This window comes from Daldinia loculata (assembly GCF_022478755.1).
Source record: "Daldinia loculata strain CBS 113971 unplaced genomic scaffold F4817scaffold_19, whole genome shotgun sequence".
NCBI lineage: Eukaryota > Fungi > Ascomycota > Sordariomycetes > Xylariales > Hypoxylaceae > Daldinia > Daldinia loculata.
The window spans coordinates 157,310-171,038 of NW_026054873.1; the positions used below are offsets into that span (position 1 = coordinate 157,310).

Here is a 13,729-nt window from a genome sequence, read left to right on the forward strand (position 1 = left end):
ACTCCCCCCCCTGCCGGGTCCATGGTGACCCTTTCTCTCGGGACATGGCCCCGCCCCCCCCCCCGCGCGCCCCCCCCCCCCCCCCGCCGCTCCTACGTCGCTATGTCGTGTACCCTCGAACGCATGCGGGATATAACCAACTACATGGGACACGTGAAGGCCCCCGAGAACGCTTATGGCTGTTTGAGGGGAGGGGACTGCAGGGTATTATGGATGGATGGGTGGATGAGTAGGACCTTGTCGGCCTGGATAGGAAGGACTGGGAGAGTAGGTTGAATGTGACTATAGTATGTCGTGGGTTATGGTGCTGGTATATATGGGTGTGGTCATGGGTATGGTCCTTGTGGGAAACATACCTAAGGTAATAAGTAGTGTGTGTGAGCTGTCTGATGGTCGTACAACTGGGAAGAAGGGACATATATGCTTGGGTAGGGGTTTATTCTTGGATGTAGCATGTATGGGTTATTTTAGGTAGGTAGGTACCTACCTATTAGCTCGTCTACGGACTGAAGCGATTACTTGGCAGGAAGCAAAATAAGTCATAGATAGGTTAAGTAGGTAGTGAAGGCGAGATGTTTACGTGGAAGATTATGTAGCTAACTGATTCATAACTATCCCGTTTTTCTCGGGAGTAGCTCAAAAGATAAGTCGTATAGTATTCAAGCAATTTCTCGTTGCTAGATCGAGACGCTGATGATAGCCTTCCGACCAATCTTGACCTCCAAGGCTACGGGAGAACACAACTCCAAACCAGGACGACTGGAAGTCGGGCATTTGAAACCTTGCCCCATACGTAGATGCTCTACATGTAAATAGTAACTCGCCTAGGCTCTCCTCTGGCACTTATTCACATACTTTCTTTGTCACTTTTTTCCTCAGTCTTTGCCGTACATCTGCAAATACGTCGCCTGTAGTCGCATCTGTAGGTGTTCGTTCGCCGTCAAGACCTTCTTACTATTGCTATCTAAGCCCTGGTTCCGGGCGGTATCATTCTCGTTTTCGCTTGCCGCCTTGACGCGCTCGCTTGGAACGGGCGTCAGCAGCGTGTCGTTAGCCGGATGGCAGAAGTAGACAACTGAGTACCGCGGGTCGGCGGTGGACTCGCCGGCCGCTAGGGCCTCTGGTGCTGAGGGAAAGGCGACGCGGTGGACTGGTGATGAGTGTCAATGATTACTACTTCTAGTAAGGGATTTATGACGCCTTATCTAGCTCGACGAGGAAATACTAGTTCATAAGACAGGACGATAAGGAGAGAGAGGAAACCTCGATGCTACATACCAGTACTGCGGAGCAGCCCGTTAGTCCAGTACGAGAGCAGATCGCCGATGTTGACAAGAATAGGCGGCGGCGCGGCGGCGTCCTCGTCCTTGCCACTACTAGGTGGATCGACGGGGACAGGGGCCCAGCGGCCGGTGCGAGGCTCGAGGATCTCGAGACCGGCTTGGCCACGCAGTCTGAACAGAAGAGTGATAGACCCGTAGTCCGAGTGCGCACCCGCGCGCACGTCATCGGGGTGCGCCTCGGGTGTCCTGCTGGGCGGTGGGTAGTATAAGAACCGCAGGATAGAGCCCGACGGCAGGACGGGATTGTGCGCGGCAGAGAAGAACTCCGGGGGATTAACCTGGGGTAATTAGAAAGGGGGGCCCGGACGGAGTAAGGGGTTAGCGCTTACTCCTAGTCCGATGCCGAAGAGTAAGAGTAACTTCCGGCATAGCTCGTGACACGCATCCCGGAAAGCGGCGAGCTCTGCTTGATGCGGCTCGATGCTCTGCGGGATGGGTTGTGTGGCCTTGCTGTTAGCAAAGGGGCCGAAGTTGAAGCCCCTTAAGTGGTTCGGGTCAGCCTCGGTGTCCCTCTACTATGTGCGTATACTGACTCTTTAAAGTCTCCTACCTAGAGAACAGGTGTTAGATTCGGTAAGTCAGTCGTAGTCAGGAAATGTGGTTACAGCTTACTCTCTGAGTTTTGGGGTCTAAGGTCTCGGTATGCATGCCGGACCACCCCTGATTATTTTTCTCGATCTTGCATCTCTGCTTGTCCTCGAGAGGCGAGTCGAATAAGATGCGCGACTATATATGTGAGATAGTCCATCACTATTCATTGCGACTCTTGTTGAGACCAAAATATCGACTACCTACCAGGTTGAAAGCATTATCTATTTGCTCAGCCGAAATATCTTGACTCTTGATATAGACAAAGCCATAGTCAATTGCGGCATCTACCAACTCCTTGGCGACTTGGGCTTGGTCTGCACCTTTGGCTGAGATGTCGATGACGGGAAGTGTTGCAGCTTTGGTCATGATTGGTAGTCCAAAGACAAAGGACGATAGTTTCCTTAGGTAGGTAGATTGAATTATTTTGCTGGCAAACCTTGGTCGAAATTCAAGGAAAACTCAATTCTTATCAGATGTTGCAAAGTAGGACACCTACCTACATGTAGGACTACATGTACTTTGTCTCACAAGCCAAATGTCTATTTGATGGTTTCTTCTAAGGAACTTTCTACATGTACATAAGGTTGACAAGGTTTAGTTACAACTGGTACATCATCCGAGGTACACGGATTGGCAAGGTTCTTTGACGATAAGCCGATAGATAAGATATAGTATCCGATAACCCGTTCCAACTCTGCACATACCAAGGTACAGGTACAGAATCGTCACACGAAGATCAATGCAATTACCTAGATGTATTACATAACCCGTCTCTTTTAAGCTCTAGGCGGGGTGACAGTAGCAAAAAAAAATAACCCAGTTCAGGGGTCCCATACAATTAGGTACATAGCGTCGCTACCTTTACCAGGCTAGTGGCACAACCCTTGTCCTACCTGCGCGAGGCTTTGACCTTTGGATCGTGCCTCACCTTTCAAGTTCGAACCTCACCATCGGTAAGGTTCTCCAACAGCAGCTGCAGCCGTAGGAACAAGGTGCACCTTGCCTTATCACCGCACTGCCTCTCTCTTCCCGCCCCTACATACTACATAGGTAGTTACTTCTTCTATTTATGTTAAGCTCAGTCACTCCTTTTAATACCTGTCAGCCCCACCTGTCCTCTTTCTACCTGCCTGCGATTTTGAGCCGCGAGCTCTGCTTTCCTCACTTCGACGTTCATCATAGTAAACCGACAATACCCAAGATCCTAGATCCCAGATACATCCATACACCAGGCAAGAGCGCTTGATCTTGCGCAAAGTATATTTCAAGATGCCCAGTAAGTCTTACCTGTTATTCCTCTTCTACGGCCTGATGGGATATTGTGTTCCTGCTTCGGGTACCGTTTCTGGTGCATCTTTCTCCTTCGCACCTCTTTGCACACATTCGCATACCATTCTACGGCCTTGAATATCGCTGTCGCTTATACGGCCTGTTGTTGTTGTTGTTGTTGTTGCCGTTGTTATATCCGACTTTACGAATTTGCATATTCGATTGCCTAGCTACGTACCTACTACGCAACCACCATGCTTGAATTAGACGAGGTGGATGTTACAGTCCCGTTTGGCGTGGCTGATTTGAATCGGGCTTTTGAATGGCTTCGCCAACAAGGGCTGCTTGCGACTATTAGTTGTAGTCCCGTTCGCGACCCCAAGCCTAAGGAAAACGAGTGGTGGAAGTCATTGGCGAGGAACCGTGGAACTCTAAATGGTACTTCATAGAAAGACCATGATATTTTTCTTCATTTACCATATTGCTACTACTTTATGTAGGTCCGTCGCTAATTGATTGGCCTTTATAGGCACTTTTGAGGATCATTGGATCAACGAGCAAGTGGCGTAAGCAGCAACACCTACCACTATGTCAATATTATGAAACTAACAATCTTGTAGGTCTGCCGAAGTCTCTCAGCTTGAGGACTGTGCTATTGCGGTTGATGCCTCCTACTATTTGCAACTGTTCCTCGACAACGTTCCTTATCACGAACCGCTTCTCCCTGCCCTCGGCGGCTTGACCGGTATTCAATCGCACATCGAACATGATCTTGACAGCTGGAAATCCAACAAAACCATCCCCTTCTTCATCTTCAACGGCCAGTCCATTGAAGGCGAAGATGACGTTTCCGTCCAGAGAGGAAAGAGAGCCATTGCAGGCACTGACGAGGCTTGGGGTCTCTATTTCCAAAGTCAGGCTAATGAAGCCGTGACTGCCTTTGGCTCCCATCGAGGTACGGCCGTCATAATTATGCTATAGCTCGGACATGTTGCTTACATGATATAGGAGCTTACCTTGTCCACAACTTATTTCCACTGCTACAAGGTATCCTCAAGCGTCGTGGGCTCCACTTCTTAGTCCCCCCTTTTAACGCCTCCGCGCAAGTGAGTTATCTATCTCTCGTGTTGAGATCCTCCAGCTGATAAATTTAAAGTTGGCCTACTTTGACATGATCGACTCAGAGCAGTGTTCAGCTATCATGGGCTCCCAGGAACTGTTACTTTATCCAATCAAGGATCACATTATTCGATTCATCGACTGGGATGCCGGCACATTCACTGCCATCTCCAAGAAGGGTATCATTAGAACTCTGGGCGTAACTGAGGCTCTATTTATCGACGCACTGCTGATGGCGGGAACAACTTTTCTCCCTACGTTCCCCCCGTTGAAAGAGCCTCAAATTACCGCTCGCCAGCCACCATCCGTACAGGACGCTGTTAACATGCTGCGGACCTCGGAAAAGTCAGTCGCGAATGCGTGCAACTCATTCAACGACATTCTGAGTAAGAGTAGAGATTCGAACTGGTTACAGAAGTACCGCAAGGCTAGAATGAGCATCGATCACTTCATCTACATTGAAGAGTCTGGAGAAATCAAGGTCCATAACTTCGATACGCTGACTCGAGACAACTGGGAATATCTCGGCTATCAGTTGCCAGCCGAATTATTTCACTACCTGAACACGGGTCTTATCGGAGCACGCATGCTCGGCTGGATTTCTCACGGCCAGATTGTCATCCATCCAACTCTAGACGGAGTTAAATCGGAAGAATATAAACATCTAGTGACGAGCCAGCTAATGCCTTTGAGAGAGGCAGCTCTTAGCCTTCTACTTCCTCGACTACACAGAGGTATACAGTATAAGCCGATTGCCGTGAAGGTCTGGTATGATGAGAAGTATTCCCACAAGATCGAGTACCGTCCCCAAGAGAACCAGGCGTTGAATAAAGCGCATACTTGGAACCTCAGTAGCGCTGTTGCAAAGAAGTACTACCCCGATGCCAAGCATGGTTCTATCCTCTTTGAAGTAGCAGCACTAAAGAATCCCGATTTCGCCAAGAGTACCATTACCAAGGACAAGGTCAAGGGCATAGCCTCTGCTGGTTTGATATCGTCGATCACGCTCTGGCGCTTCCTCCATCTGCGTGGCTACGTAGACGATTCTCACCAACTTACATCCTGGGGCCAAGCTTTAGCAACATCTCTCGAGGCACTCAAGGCTACTGTTGAGAAGCATAGCCAGGTTCCCGGCTTATACGAAGCGGTTCTTTTAGCTTATGAACTTCTTAGGTTTAATTTACTTAATACCCGGAACCAGCATCCAGAACTAAACGGCTTGCCTATGAACGGAACCGATGATGACAAGGCAAGCCTATTACTAATCAGCCGTTGCGCAATTCTGTTGAAGCTGCGTCACCAAGCAAATGGTTATACCGGTCCGCTCAGCAAGAATTTCTTGTGCTTCCGATCGTTGAGTTCATCTATTCGAGAGACCGACAGAGATCTTATCGAAGCGATTGTGGCGTCCATGCTACTATTTGCGCAGACGGAACGAGAACGTGACGACTATTTGGAGATTGGTCAAGGGTTCGTCTTCGTGATTCGTGAGATAATGATGAATTGTATGCTAATTTCATATAGACTACCCTTTTTGAATGACACGGATGTTGCTCTTGGCATTGCTGTCAAGACACTGCTTGACGATATTCATCCTAATGAGACCCCCGAACAGAAGGCAGTAAAGAAGCAAGAGTTCCCTGGCACATTCGTCCCATATGCGACTCACTTCTTCGAAGATCTGGAGATAGCTTTCAACTTCTTCGACGCCATCCACGCAGGTGTCAAGACGCTTAAGAGTGAGGTTTCTGCCGCTGACCGAAGCGCGTGGGATAAAGCTGCCGTGTATCTTCAACTACGACGATAAGCTTATGCCAATCATCGTATAACTAAATATTTCAACAATTCCTATCAAGAGTCCTCACCATTAGTCATACGAGAGATGATTGTGAAAGGGGAATTGCGGGTGAAGTAGACATTTGACTGGCGGACGAAATCCCGACGCTACTTGGCTTGTTAATTGCATATGCTACTTGGTCTATTAGCTCCCTTCGCCTCAACCCTCTATTAAATCATTTGATTTGGTAAGAATTGCTGTCTTCGAGGACACGGCAGCCCACCTATATATGACGTTGACGTATTTCAATACCCTTCCGGTTCCCGCAAGGCGTTTTTGGTCGGAAAAAAAAAAGAAGGGGGAGGTCTACTACTTCAGAGGCCTTTATCTCTGGTACCAAGTCACAAGTCTTTTAACCAACCTGCGGAGAGGGTCATTAGGTGGCTACCATGTAAGTTTTGCAGGCGGAAGTGGTCAGGAGCTCAAGAGATGGATGATCCCCATTGCTAGGTAGCTAGTTAAACCTACTAGATAACAAAAAATTAAGTATCAGCATATGCAGCCTAAGCATCCCGTACTCTTTAGATTGTAACTCTTGTTCTAAGAGGACTTCTAATATTAATGTTGTGCCTAGAAGGATATTTAGCGATGACCATCTTATAAAGTAACAAACCTCTTTGAGTAAAATAAGCTCTTCTAGAAAGGGGTTGGGTCAGCGGAAAGAAACATACGTATCAATTGTTTCTATTTTCTGAAAGTGTTGTAATCGCACCCCTTGCTCTCTTTCATCGACCTAACCCAATACCCATCCTACAACAAACTGCAACACTGCTGGGTTGGAGTACATGCTGAATGGTCTTGTGGTGTAGACTAGCTTACTACGTGTAGTATGGAGTAGCAGCGTAGTGGACTAGAGTTAGAAGATGGAGGAAGGTTAGGGGTGATTGGAAGAGTAGGAGGATTATTAGGGCCAGGATTGCATTTTCGGAGACTTGTTTAGGTGACGGGTCTTGAAATAGAGGGCTAGTATAACACCTACCATACTTCCCTAGGTAGGTACCTAACCTATATAAGAAGGGTGAGTGAAGGAGAGTGTACTTGGTTCTATTGTGGGCATCTTGCCCCTGGTGTTTTTATTTTCCTATCTTTTTATTTGTAGACATGCTGTTCTGGACCATCATGGACAAACTATGTTACCTACTGCGATTGAATGTTAAGCCATGATATTCCCTAAATGAACAGGCATTCACGAGTAAATAGATTGGATCTCCTCGAAAAGGGGTTGTGAACAAACCTAGTTGGACTACAAAAGGTTCTGGTAGGAATGTTAGTGAAAGTTACGTGATGTGAATCAACACCAATTATTACTATCACGGAGTTCACAGAGCATCAAAATCATGGACAGCGTAATTTCAAGAAGACATCGAGAATATCTCAAATGCAATCTCATTTTTTATTTTCCTTTCAGTATCAGTTGCGATCATTCATCATTAAACTCAATCGTACCAAAAAAAACAACAACAAATGCAAGTAGCTAAGTACAGTAAGGCATCGCAGGGTCGATTCGCAAATCAACCATGTGCAACTATGTGCAGGCGTATGCCAAGCTCGGAGCTCAGAGTGAACCTCGTCCTAGGTATCATACGCAAGAGACGGGTATAGACAAGATGCCTCTCAGGTGAGGGCAAGTCATAAAAAACGCAAAGTACCTCTTTGACGGACTATTAAAAACACACGCACAAAATGCCTCTCAGGCTCAGAGATTGTCTCCGGAGAATCGAAAAAACACACAAAATGCCTCTCTCAGGCTCAAGTATTGCCTTTCAGGTGAATCATAAGAAACACAAGGCGTATATCAGGCTCAAAAGTGCCTAGGTAAGTTGCCGAAAACACAAAGTGTCTTCCTCGGACTCGGAAATTGCTTTCGAGTGAATCATAGAAATCACAAAGTGCCTCTTGGGCAGATCATGATCAACGCAAAATGCCACACGGGCTCAGAGATTGCATCGTAGAAGTATTAGAAAAACGCGCCAAATTTTTGTCGGATGAGTTGCAAGGAAAACACAGATTGCCTCCTGGGGCATATTATTGAAGGTTGAAAACACAAATTTCACCAACGCCAAGCAACCATGTCAAATGCAAAGGGGTATCATCCGTCCGTTGTGAAGGTTGGTTGTGAATGTCGTCTCATGTCAAGGTCTCGTCTCATATCCAGGCTCCGATTGTCGATAATTAGGAACCTCAAACGCAAAAAAGAAAGAATCGTTGTGCCGTTGATGTTTATGCAAGAGTATGGATCTATTGTAGGGTGTCGCGCTCCTTAGGCTCCGGCACTGCCTCAACATCAAATTGCATCTCCTGGCTTTGAAGTTGTGTTGCCTGATCTTCAAGTTGTGACTTCTGTCCTTGAGGCTTTGATCTGCGACTTTGACGTTCTGCCTCTAGTCTCTTCTTGCATTCTTCTTCGTCTCGACTCTCCAGGGCTGCAGTATATCGACTGATCTTCTTAAGTAAAAAGCTGTGTACAATGTTAAATAACAAAATCTAATCGAAAGGTAAGGAAGAATAACATACCCAACAGGGAGACCACCTGTTATGAGAGACTCCTCGCGAACTATGTTCTGAAGATTCAACTTCTGCGATGCGTATTTCTTGGTTCGAGCGTCCTTATGATGCAATTCATAATGGGGCATGATAAGGGCTTCAGCATCATCTTCATTGTCAGCGTGAACGACGAAGTCGCAACCACTTTCTTCGCAAAACCATGCATCGTCCACACCATTTCTATTGGGCTTCGGAGGCTTGGTTGAATGGCCAACTGTACCGGTTGTCAGGGCATCTTCATCTTCTGCGTTGTATTCGTTGCCTGATGAAGTGGTTGCCTCACGTTCCTCGTCGTGCTCATCGTGGTCGTCCTCCGTAGAAGAATAACGTGACTTCTTAGATGCATTCTTCTGCGGTCCGTCCTCGTCCAGCTCCATTTCGTCACCAAGGCCGAAATCTTGTCGTAGTCGTTTCTTGCCTCCAATAGAAGGACGCAGGCCTGCTACCTTACCGCTGGTGCGAGCTCTATTGGGGGGTTGCTGTCCTTGGACCTTCTCTTCCTGATATTCCATGGCTGCTGGGAGCTCGTGGGAGGGTTGATTCAAGTAAGAAGAACGACTTGCGCGAGAAATACGACTTGAGTAAGAAGATGGAGTCGCGTGGGGTGGTTGGTTTGGGACAGAAGATTGATTTGCGTAAGGCAGATCCTCGTAAGGTAGATGCTCGTAAGGTTGGTCCTCGTAGGAAGATTGATCGTTGTGGGGAAGTTGATTTTTCTTCTTGCGTCTGACAATATTTTTCATCCGCTCTTCAGACAAGTCCTCGAAGCTAGGTTCTACGTCGACGTTTTCCTCCAGCCACGTGTAAAATTTGCTGGAGTGCCACTCTGGTCCAAGGAAACGCAAAAGGTCCCGTGCGTGGTATATGCAGACCTGAGCTAGTGCACGAGGCTTTTTGACACTTAGTCCACGATAAAGTTTAGTGTGCCAGTTGCTGGCAGTCACCTCATCAGGGTGCTTTGTCTTATCACCTGGAAGTGAGAGTAGGTCCTGCCGGTAATCTTGCAAGACTCCAATGATAGCAGATACGGCCGCACTGGGTTCTCCAAACGAACGTGGGTCAAGTTGCTTGTCCACGTTATGGTATTCTCTTGGCCGGTTATATTTGGTGCGGAAACCAACCACAATTAGATCAGGGTCAGAACTATCGGCAGGCTCAGGCAGGGTATTCACAGGTAGCTCCTGTTTGATTACGGTAGGCTGGACTGATAGACGTTTTGAAGCCTCTATCGTCTCGGCCACTTGACGTTCGATATCCTCGCTATCTCGTTGAAGTCTTGAGGTAGAATTTCGCAACGAAGGCCTACCGCTTTTCTTATTGTTGGTGACTTCGAGAGAACTAGACTTCTCTTGATCTCGATACGGAACTGCGACTAGTGTGCTAGGTTCTGAGCTTGTAGCTGCCTTCGCATCGCTGGACTCCTTCGCGGCAAGTTGTTGCACAATGTCCTGTGTGTTGGGTTAGACAATGGTAGTCGAAGATTAACTTGAGATAGCCTTACAGGGTATTCTTCCGCCAAGGTGCGGTGGAATTCAGTGTCTTTAGGAAAATGACAAAGTAAGAAAATAGCCTGATCCTTGATCCGTTGCGAGGCCTCGGCAGACGTGATACCATCGCCGACGTTTACTGCATACTGCAAATCAGGTCAGATACATATTCAAAGAGCCAAATTTACATATGCACACACCTTAATGAGAACGTCGTTCAAGACCAACTTGACGTCACTAAGTGTCTTATTCCTATTTTTCTTTGTCTTTTGAAGCTTCTCTAGTGCAACTTCGTACTGATCTAGTATCGCATAGTGAAGAGAAATGCCCTGAAACATAGTGTTGCATATGTCCTTATACGCATCAGACGGGACAATCTCATACCAACCTGCTCCGCCACTAGCCCACAGTACCGGCATGGGAGGCCTATCTTCTTTGAGGCCGATCGAGAAGGATAATGTATCCTGAAGTTGGATATATGGTGAACGGTTCTTCATGTGTCGATTGATAAGGAATCTTTCTTGATCCTTTTCAATTTCAAGCTTTCCACGAACAATCAACGGACCTTCCAAATCAACATGCAGCAGGTTTGCCAAGGTGCCATCCTTATGGAATATCGTGGCGTTGGTAAGTAGAAAACAGGGCCAGTCGTCGGTGTGGGCACGAGCAGAGACAGGCTTCAATACAGAGTCTTCTCTATAGTATTCTAAGGCAGTTTCGTCAACGGTTTGGACCGTTGAGTCCGACTGCTTTCTTCCCCAATGAGCATCCATGATCGCAGGCGAGTCGGGACTCAAGGGATAGAATAATGGAATCGGTTGCGCACGATGGTATGAAAGAGGATTGATTTATCTCGTATCAGGTAAATCGGTAAATCGGTAAATCGGTAAATCGGTGAATTGTTAGGTAAAAAGAGAAGTAACGCGATACCGGCGCGCATTAATTCATATTGAAAACCCGTTACGGTTTCCCTACTAAGGGGAGTTGAGGTTGTTGTTGTTATTGTTTGCGACGAAAAGAAAGTGAATAGGTTAGGTAGCTAAAAAGATCTACGGCTGACGGCAATTGGTAAATATTTTAAGATTTACCAAGATTTACTAAGGAAGTCGGGACGCGCTTCGGCAGCAGTAGCACGCGTATCGTACTTGCCGTTAATTGAGAATACTAAGGTAGTGACACATTAGTGCAGCTACCAGCCGGCGTAGGCCCTATCCAGGTGGGTTGCGTTAGGTTGCGTAAGACTTGACCAATGACGTCGAGAAGTATTGATGGTGGGGTTATCTAGGATGGTTTTAGTTGCAGTAGCTAATCGATAAGAACTGCTATTCTTTGGATTGAACCTTGTCGATTAACTATATCCTCTAGCAGCTCTTCGAATTTTTTTTCCTGGCCCAAGTTCCGTTCTCCAGACCCTTGCACTATCCTTCAATCAAATTCAACAACCTTCATTTTGCGCCTCACCTGAAGGCAGCTCACAACCCGTAAAGACTGACAAGTCTCTAGATTGAATTCGCTATATTAAATGGTCTTATCCTTTTTTTCAACGCACATCACCCACGAATGAAAGCTGCCAGATTCGCCAGAATGGCAGCTTCTAGCACTGTCCTCGATGGTGTCTTCGGTATGGATTCTCAATTTACTCTTACCTACTTAAATTATACTTTATTTTTTCCACGTTTATGCTAACATTATTGTCTCTTATCGCATAGGCATCAATAAGCCTATGGGTATGAGTTCCGCTCAGGTTATTAGGGACTGCCAACATCACTTTAACCCCTCTACATTTTTCAAGCCAATGATAGATCAAGAGAGGGCAGCTAGGTCGCAAGAGTCTAATACTAGACGAAAGCGACGTGGATTTGGCAAGAATGACATCCGAGTCAAAATGGGCCATGGTGGTACACTTGACCCGCTTGCCACTGGGGTTCTGATTCTGGGTGTTGGTAAGGGTACTAAGTCTCTCCAGTCTTTCTTGGACTGTACCAAAACATATGAGACTGTGGTGCTTTTTGGTGCCAGTACCGATACGTATGATAGGGTCGGTAAGATCCTCAAGAAGACAGCATATGACCATATCACTCGGCCTATGGTTGAAGAGGCACTCAACTCCTTCCGCGGAAAATTCCAACAGATGCCACCTCTTTATTCAGCATTAAAGATGGAGGGAAAGCCTCTTTATGAATACGCGAGAGAGGGTAAGCCGATCCCGCGAGAAATTGCGACTAGAGAAGTAGAGGTGACTGAACTCGAATTGGTCGAATGGTATGAACCTGGTCAACATTCCCATCGCTGGCCTGCTGAGGAAGCCACCACATTTGAGCGCAACTTCGCCGAGCAGGTCTGGAAGATCGAAAAGCAGCAGATGACTTCTAAGAAACTTAGCCCTGAAGAAGAGGAACAAGAGACGAAGGCTTTGAATGAGCATGAGAGCTTCAAACGAAAGTCTGACGAGAACGTCGACGCGCTCGTGTACGACAGGGTTAACAAGCGTCGGAAGACTTCGCAGCATGCACCGTTGATGTCGGGTGCACTGGGTGACCTTCCTCCAGCGACCCCCAAACCGGGAAAGGGATCAAATCTGATCCCTGAAACTTCGGATACTGACACACCTCCACCTTGGGAGGACAAAGGTCCACCAGCAGCAAGAATTCGAATGACTGTAACTTCAGGCTTTTATGTCAGGAGTTTTTGTCACGACCTGGGTGTAAAGATTGGATCTGCGGCAATGATGGCAGAGCTTTGCAGAAGTCGGCAAGGAGATTTTGTCCTGGGTAGCTCAAATTGCTTAGAATATTCGGATCTGGCAAAGGGAGAATCCGTATGGGCTCCTCAAGTGAAGGATATGTTATCTCAGTGGAACAGCAAACCGCGCGGCAAGTCCTCCGAGCCAGCTCTAAGAGCTAAGCCGGTCTTGCCAGTAGCCAATAATGGGAAACGAGATCGATCTGCGTCTCCAGTCAGGTCCAAGGAGCCTAATGACACGAACATCTCAAAGGATATATTATCAAGTAAGAAACCAACACTACCAACTCCAAAATCTTCTTCTCCAACCCAAGATGTCAAATCTGAGGAAGTAAAAGGCGCAAAGTCGCAAGAGACAAAGGGGGGTGATGGCTCAGCAGACCTAGCACAAGCTGCCCCGGCTATAAGCTTACCTGTGTCTCAAGAAATCGCCAAATCGGATATCAAGAGCAAAGATGCAGATGAGGAATCCTGGAACGGGTTTCCCGATACCCCCGCTGCCGTGAAGGCGTAGGTATACTTTGGCTATCTGGAGATTTGGCTTAAGTGGCTTTGATATATTGTTTCTTACACGGAGACACGTATAGAAACAGCGTGGCGTTATTCACGAGAGACGTATTTGTTTTTTGTTGCATCAGCTGGGCGTCGGGGGACTTGCATATAACCAAGCGACTCAAAACTAGGCAATGTATATATCTGGCTAAGTTTTCGAGATATAACAGAAATCGACTCAGCGAATAGTTTCGGTAGTAGTATGAAATGGATACAGTCCTAACTCATTATATACGTTGGCGGGT

The 13,729-nt window shown here is 47.0% G+C and overlaps 3 protein-coding genes across 3 annotated transcripts; 1 reads left to right on the top strand and 2 right to left on the bottom strand.

The window, feature by feature from the left end:
* Positions 1 to 538: 538 nt before the first annotated feature.
* Positions 539 to 2,527, bottom strand: F4817DRAFT_334958 (Clavaminate synthase-like protein). The gene is made up of 6 exons (XM_049302974.1): positions 2,139 to 2,527; positions 1,956 to 2,069; positions 1,877 to 1,893; positions 1,673 to 1,823; positions 1,279 to 1,621; positions 539 to 1,150 (listed from the first exon to the last, which is right to left on the bottom strand). Exons 1-6 carry the CDS (start codon positions 2,298 to 2,300, stop codon positions 876 to 878), a joined length of 1,062 nt encoding a protein of 353 aa, XP_049159866.1. The 5' UTR covers positions 2,301 to 2,527; the 3' UTR covers positions 539 to 875.
* Positions 2,528 to 8,042: 5,515 nt separating this feature from the next.
* On the bottom strand, positions 8,043 to 11,171 carry F4817DRAFT_73859 (uncharacterized protein). Its single transcript, XM_049307847.1, has 4 exons — positions 10,391 to 11,171; positions 10,205 to 10,336; positions 8,674 to 10,151; positions 8,043 to 8,617 (listed from the first exon to the last, which is right to left on the bottom strand). The coding sequence occupies exons 1-4, from the start codon at positions 10,961 to 10,963 to the stop codon at positions 8,398 to 8,400; spliced, it is 2,403 nt and encodes an 800-aa protein (XP_049159867.1). The 5' UTR covers positions 10,964 to 11,171; the 3' UTR covers positions 8,043 to 8,397.
* A 373-nt stretch (positions 11,172 to 11,544) lies between these two features.
* F4817DRAFT_334965 (trub family pseudouridylate synthase-containing protein) lies at positions 11,545 to 13,711 on the top strand. Its single transcript, XM_049302975.1, has 2 exons — positions 11,545 to 11,811; positions 11,900 to 13,711. The coding sequence occupies exons 1-2, from the start codon at positions 11,751 to 11,753 to the stop codon at positions 13,444 to 13,446; spliced, it is 1,608 nt and encodes a 535-aa protein (XP_049159868.1). The 5' UTR covers positions 11,545 to 11,750; the 3' UTR covers positions 13,447 to 13,711.
* Positions 13,712 to 13,729: the final 18 nt, after the last annotated feature.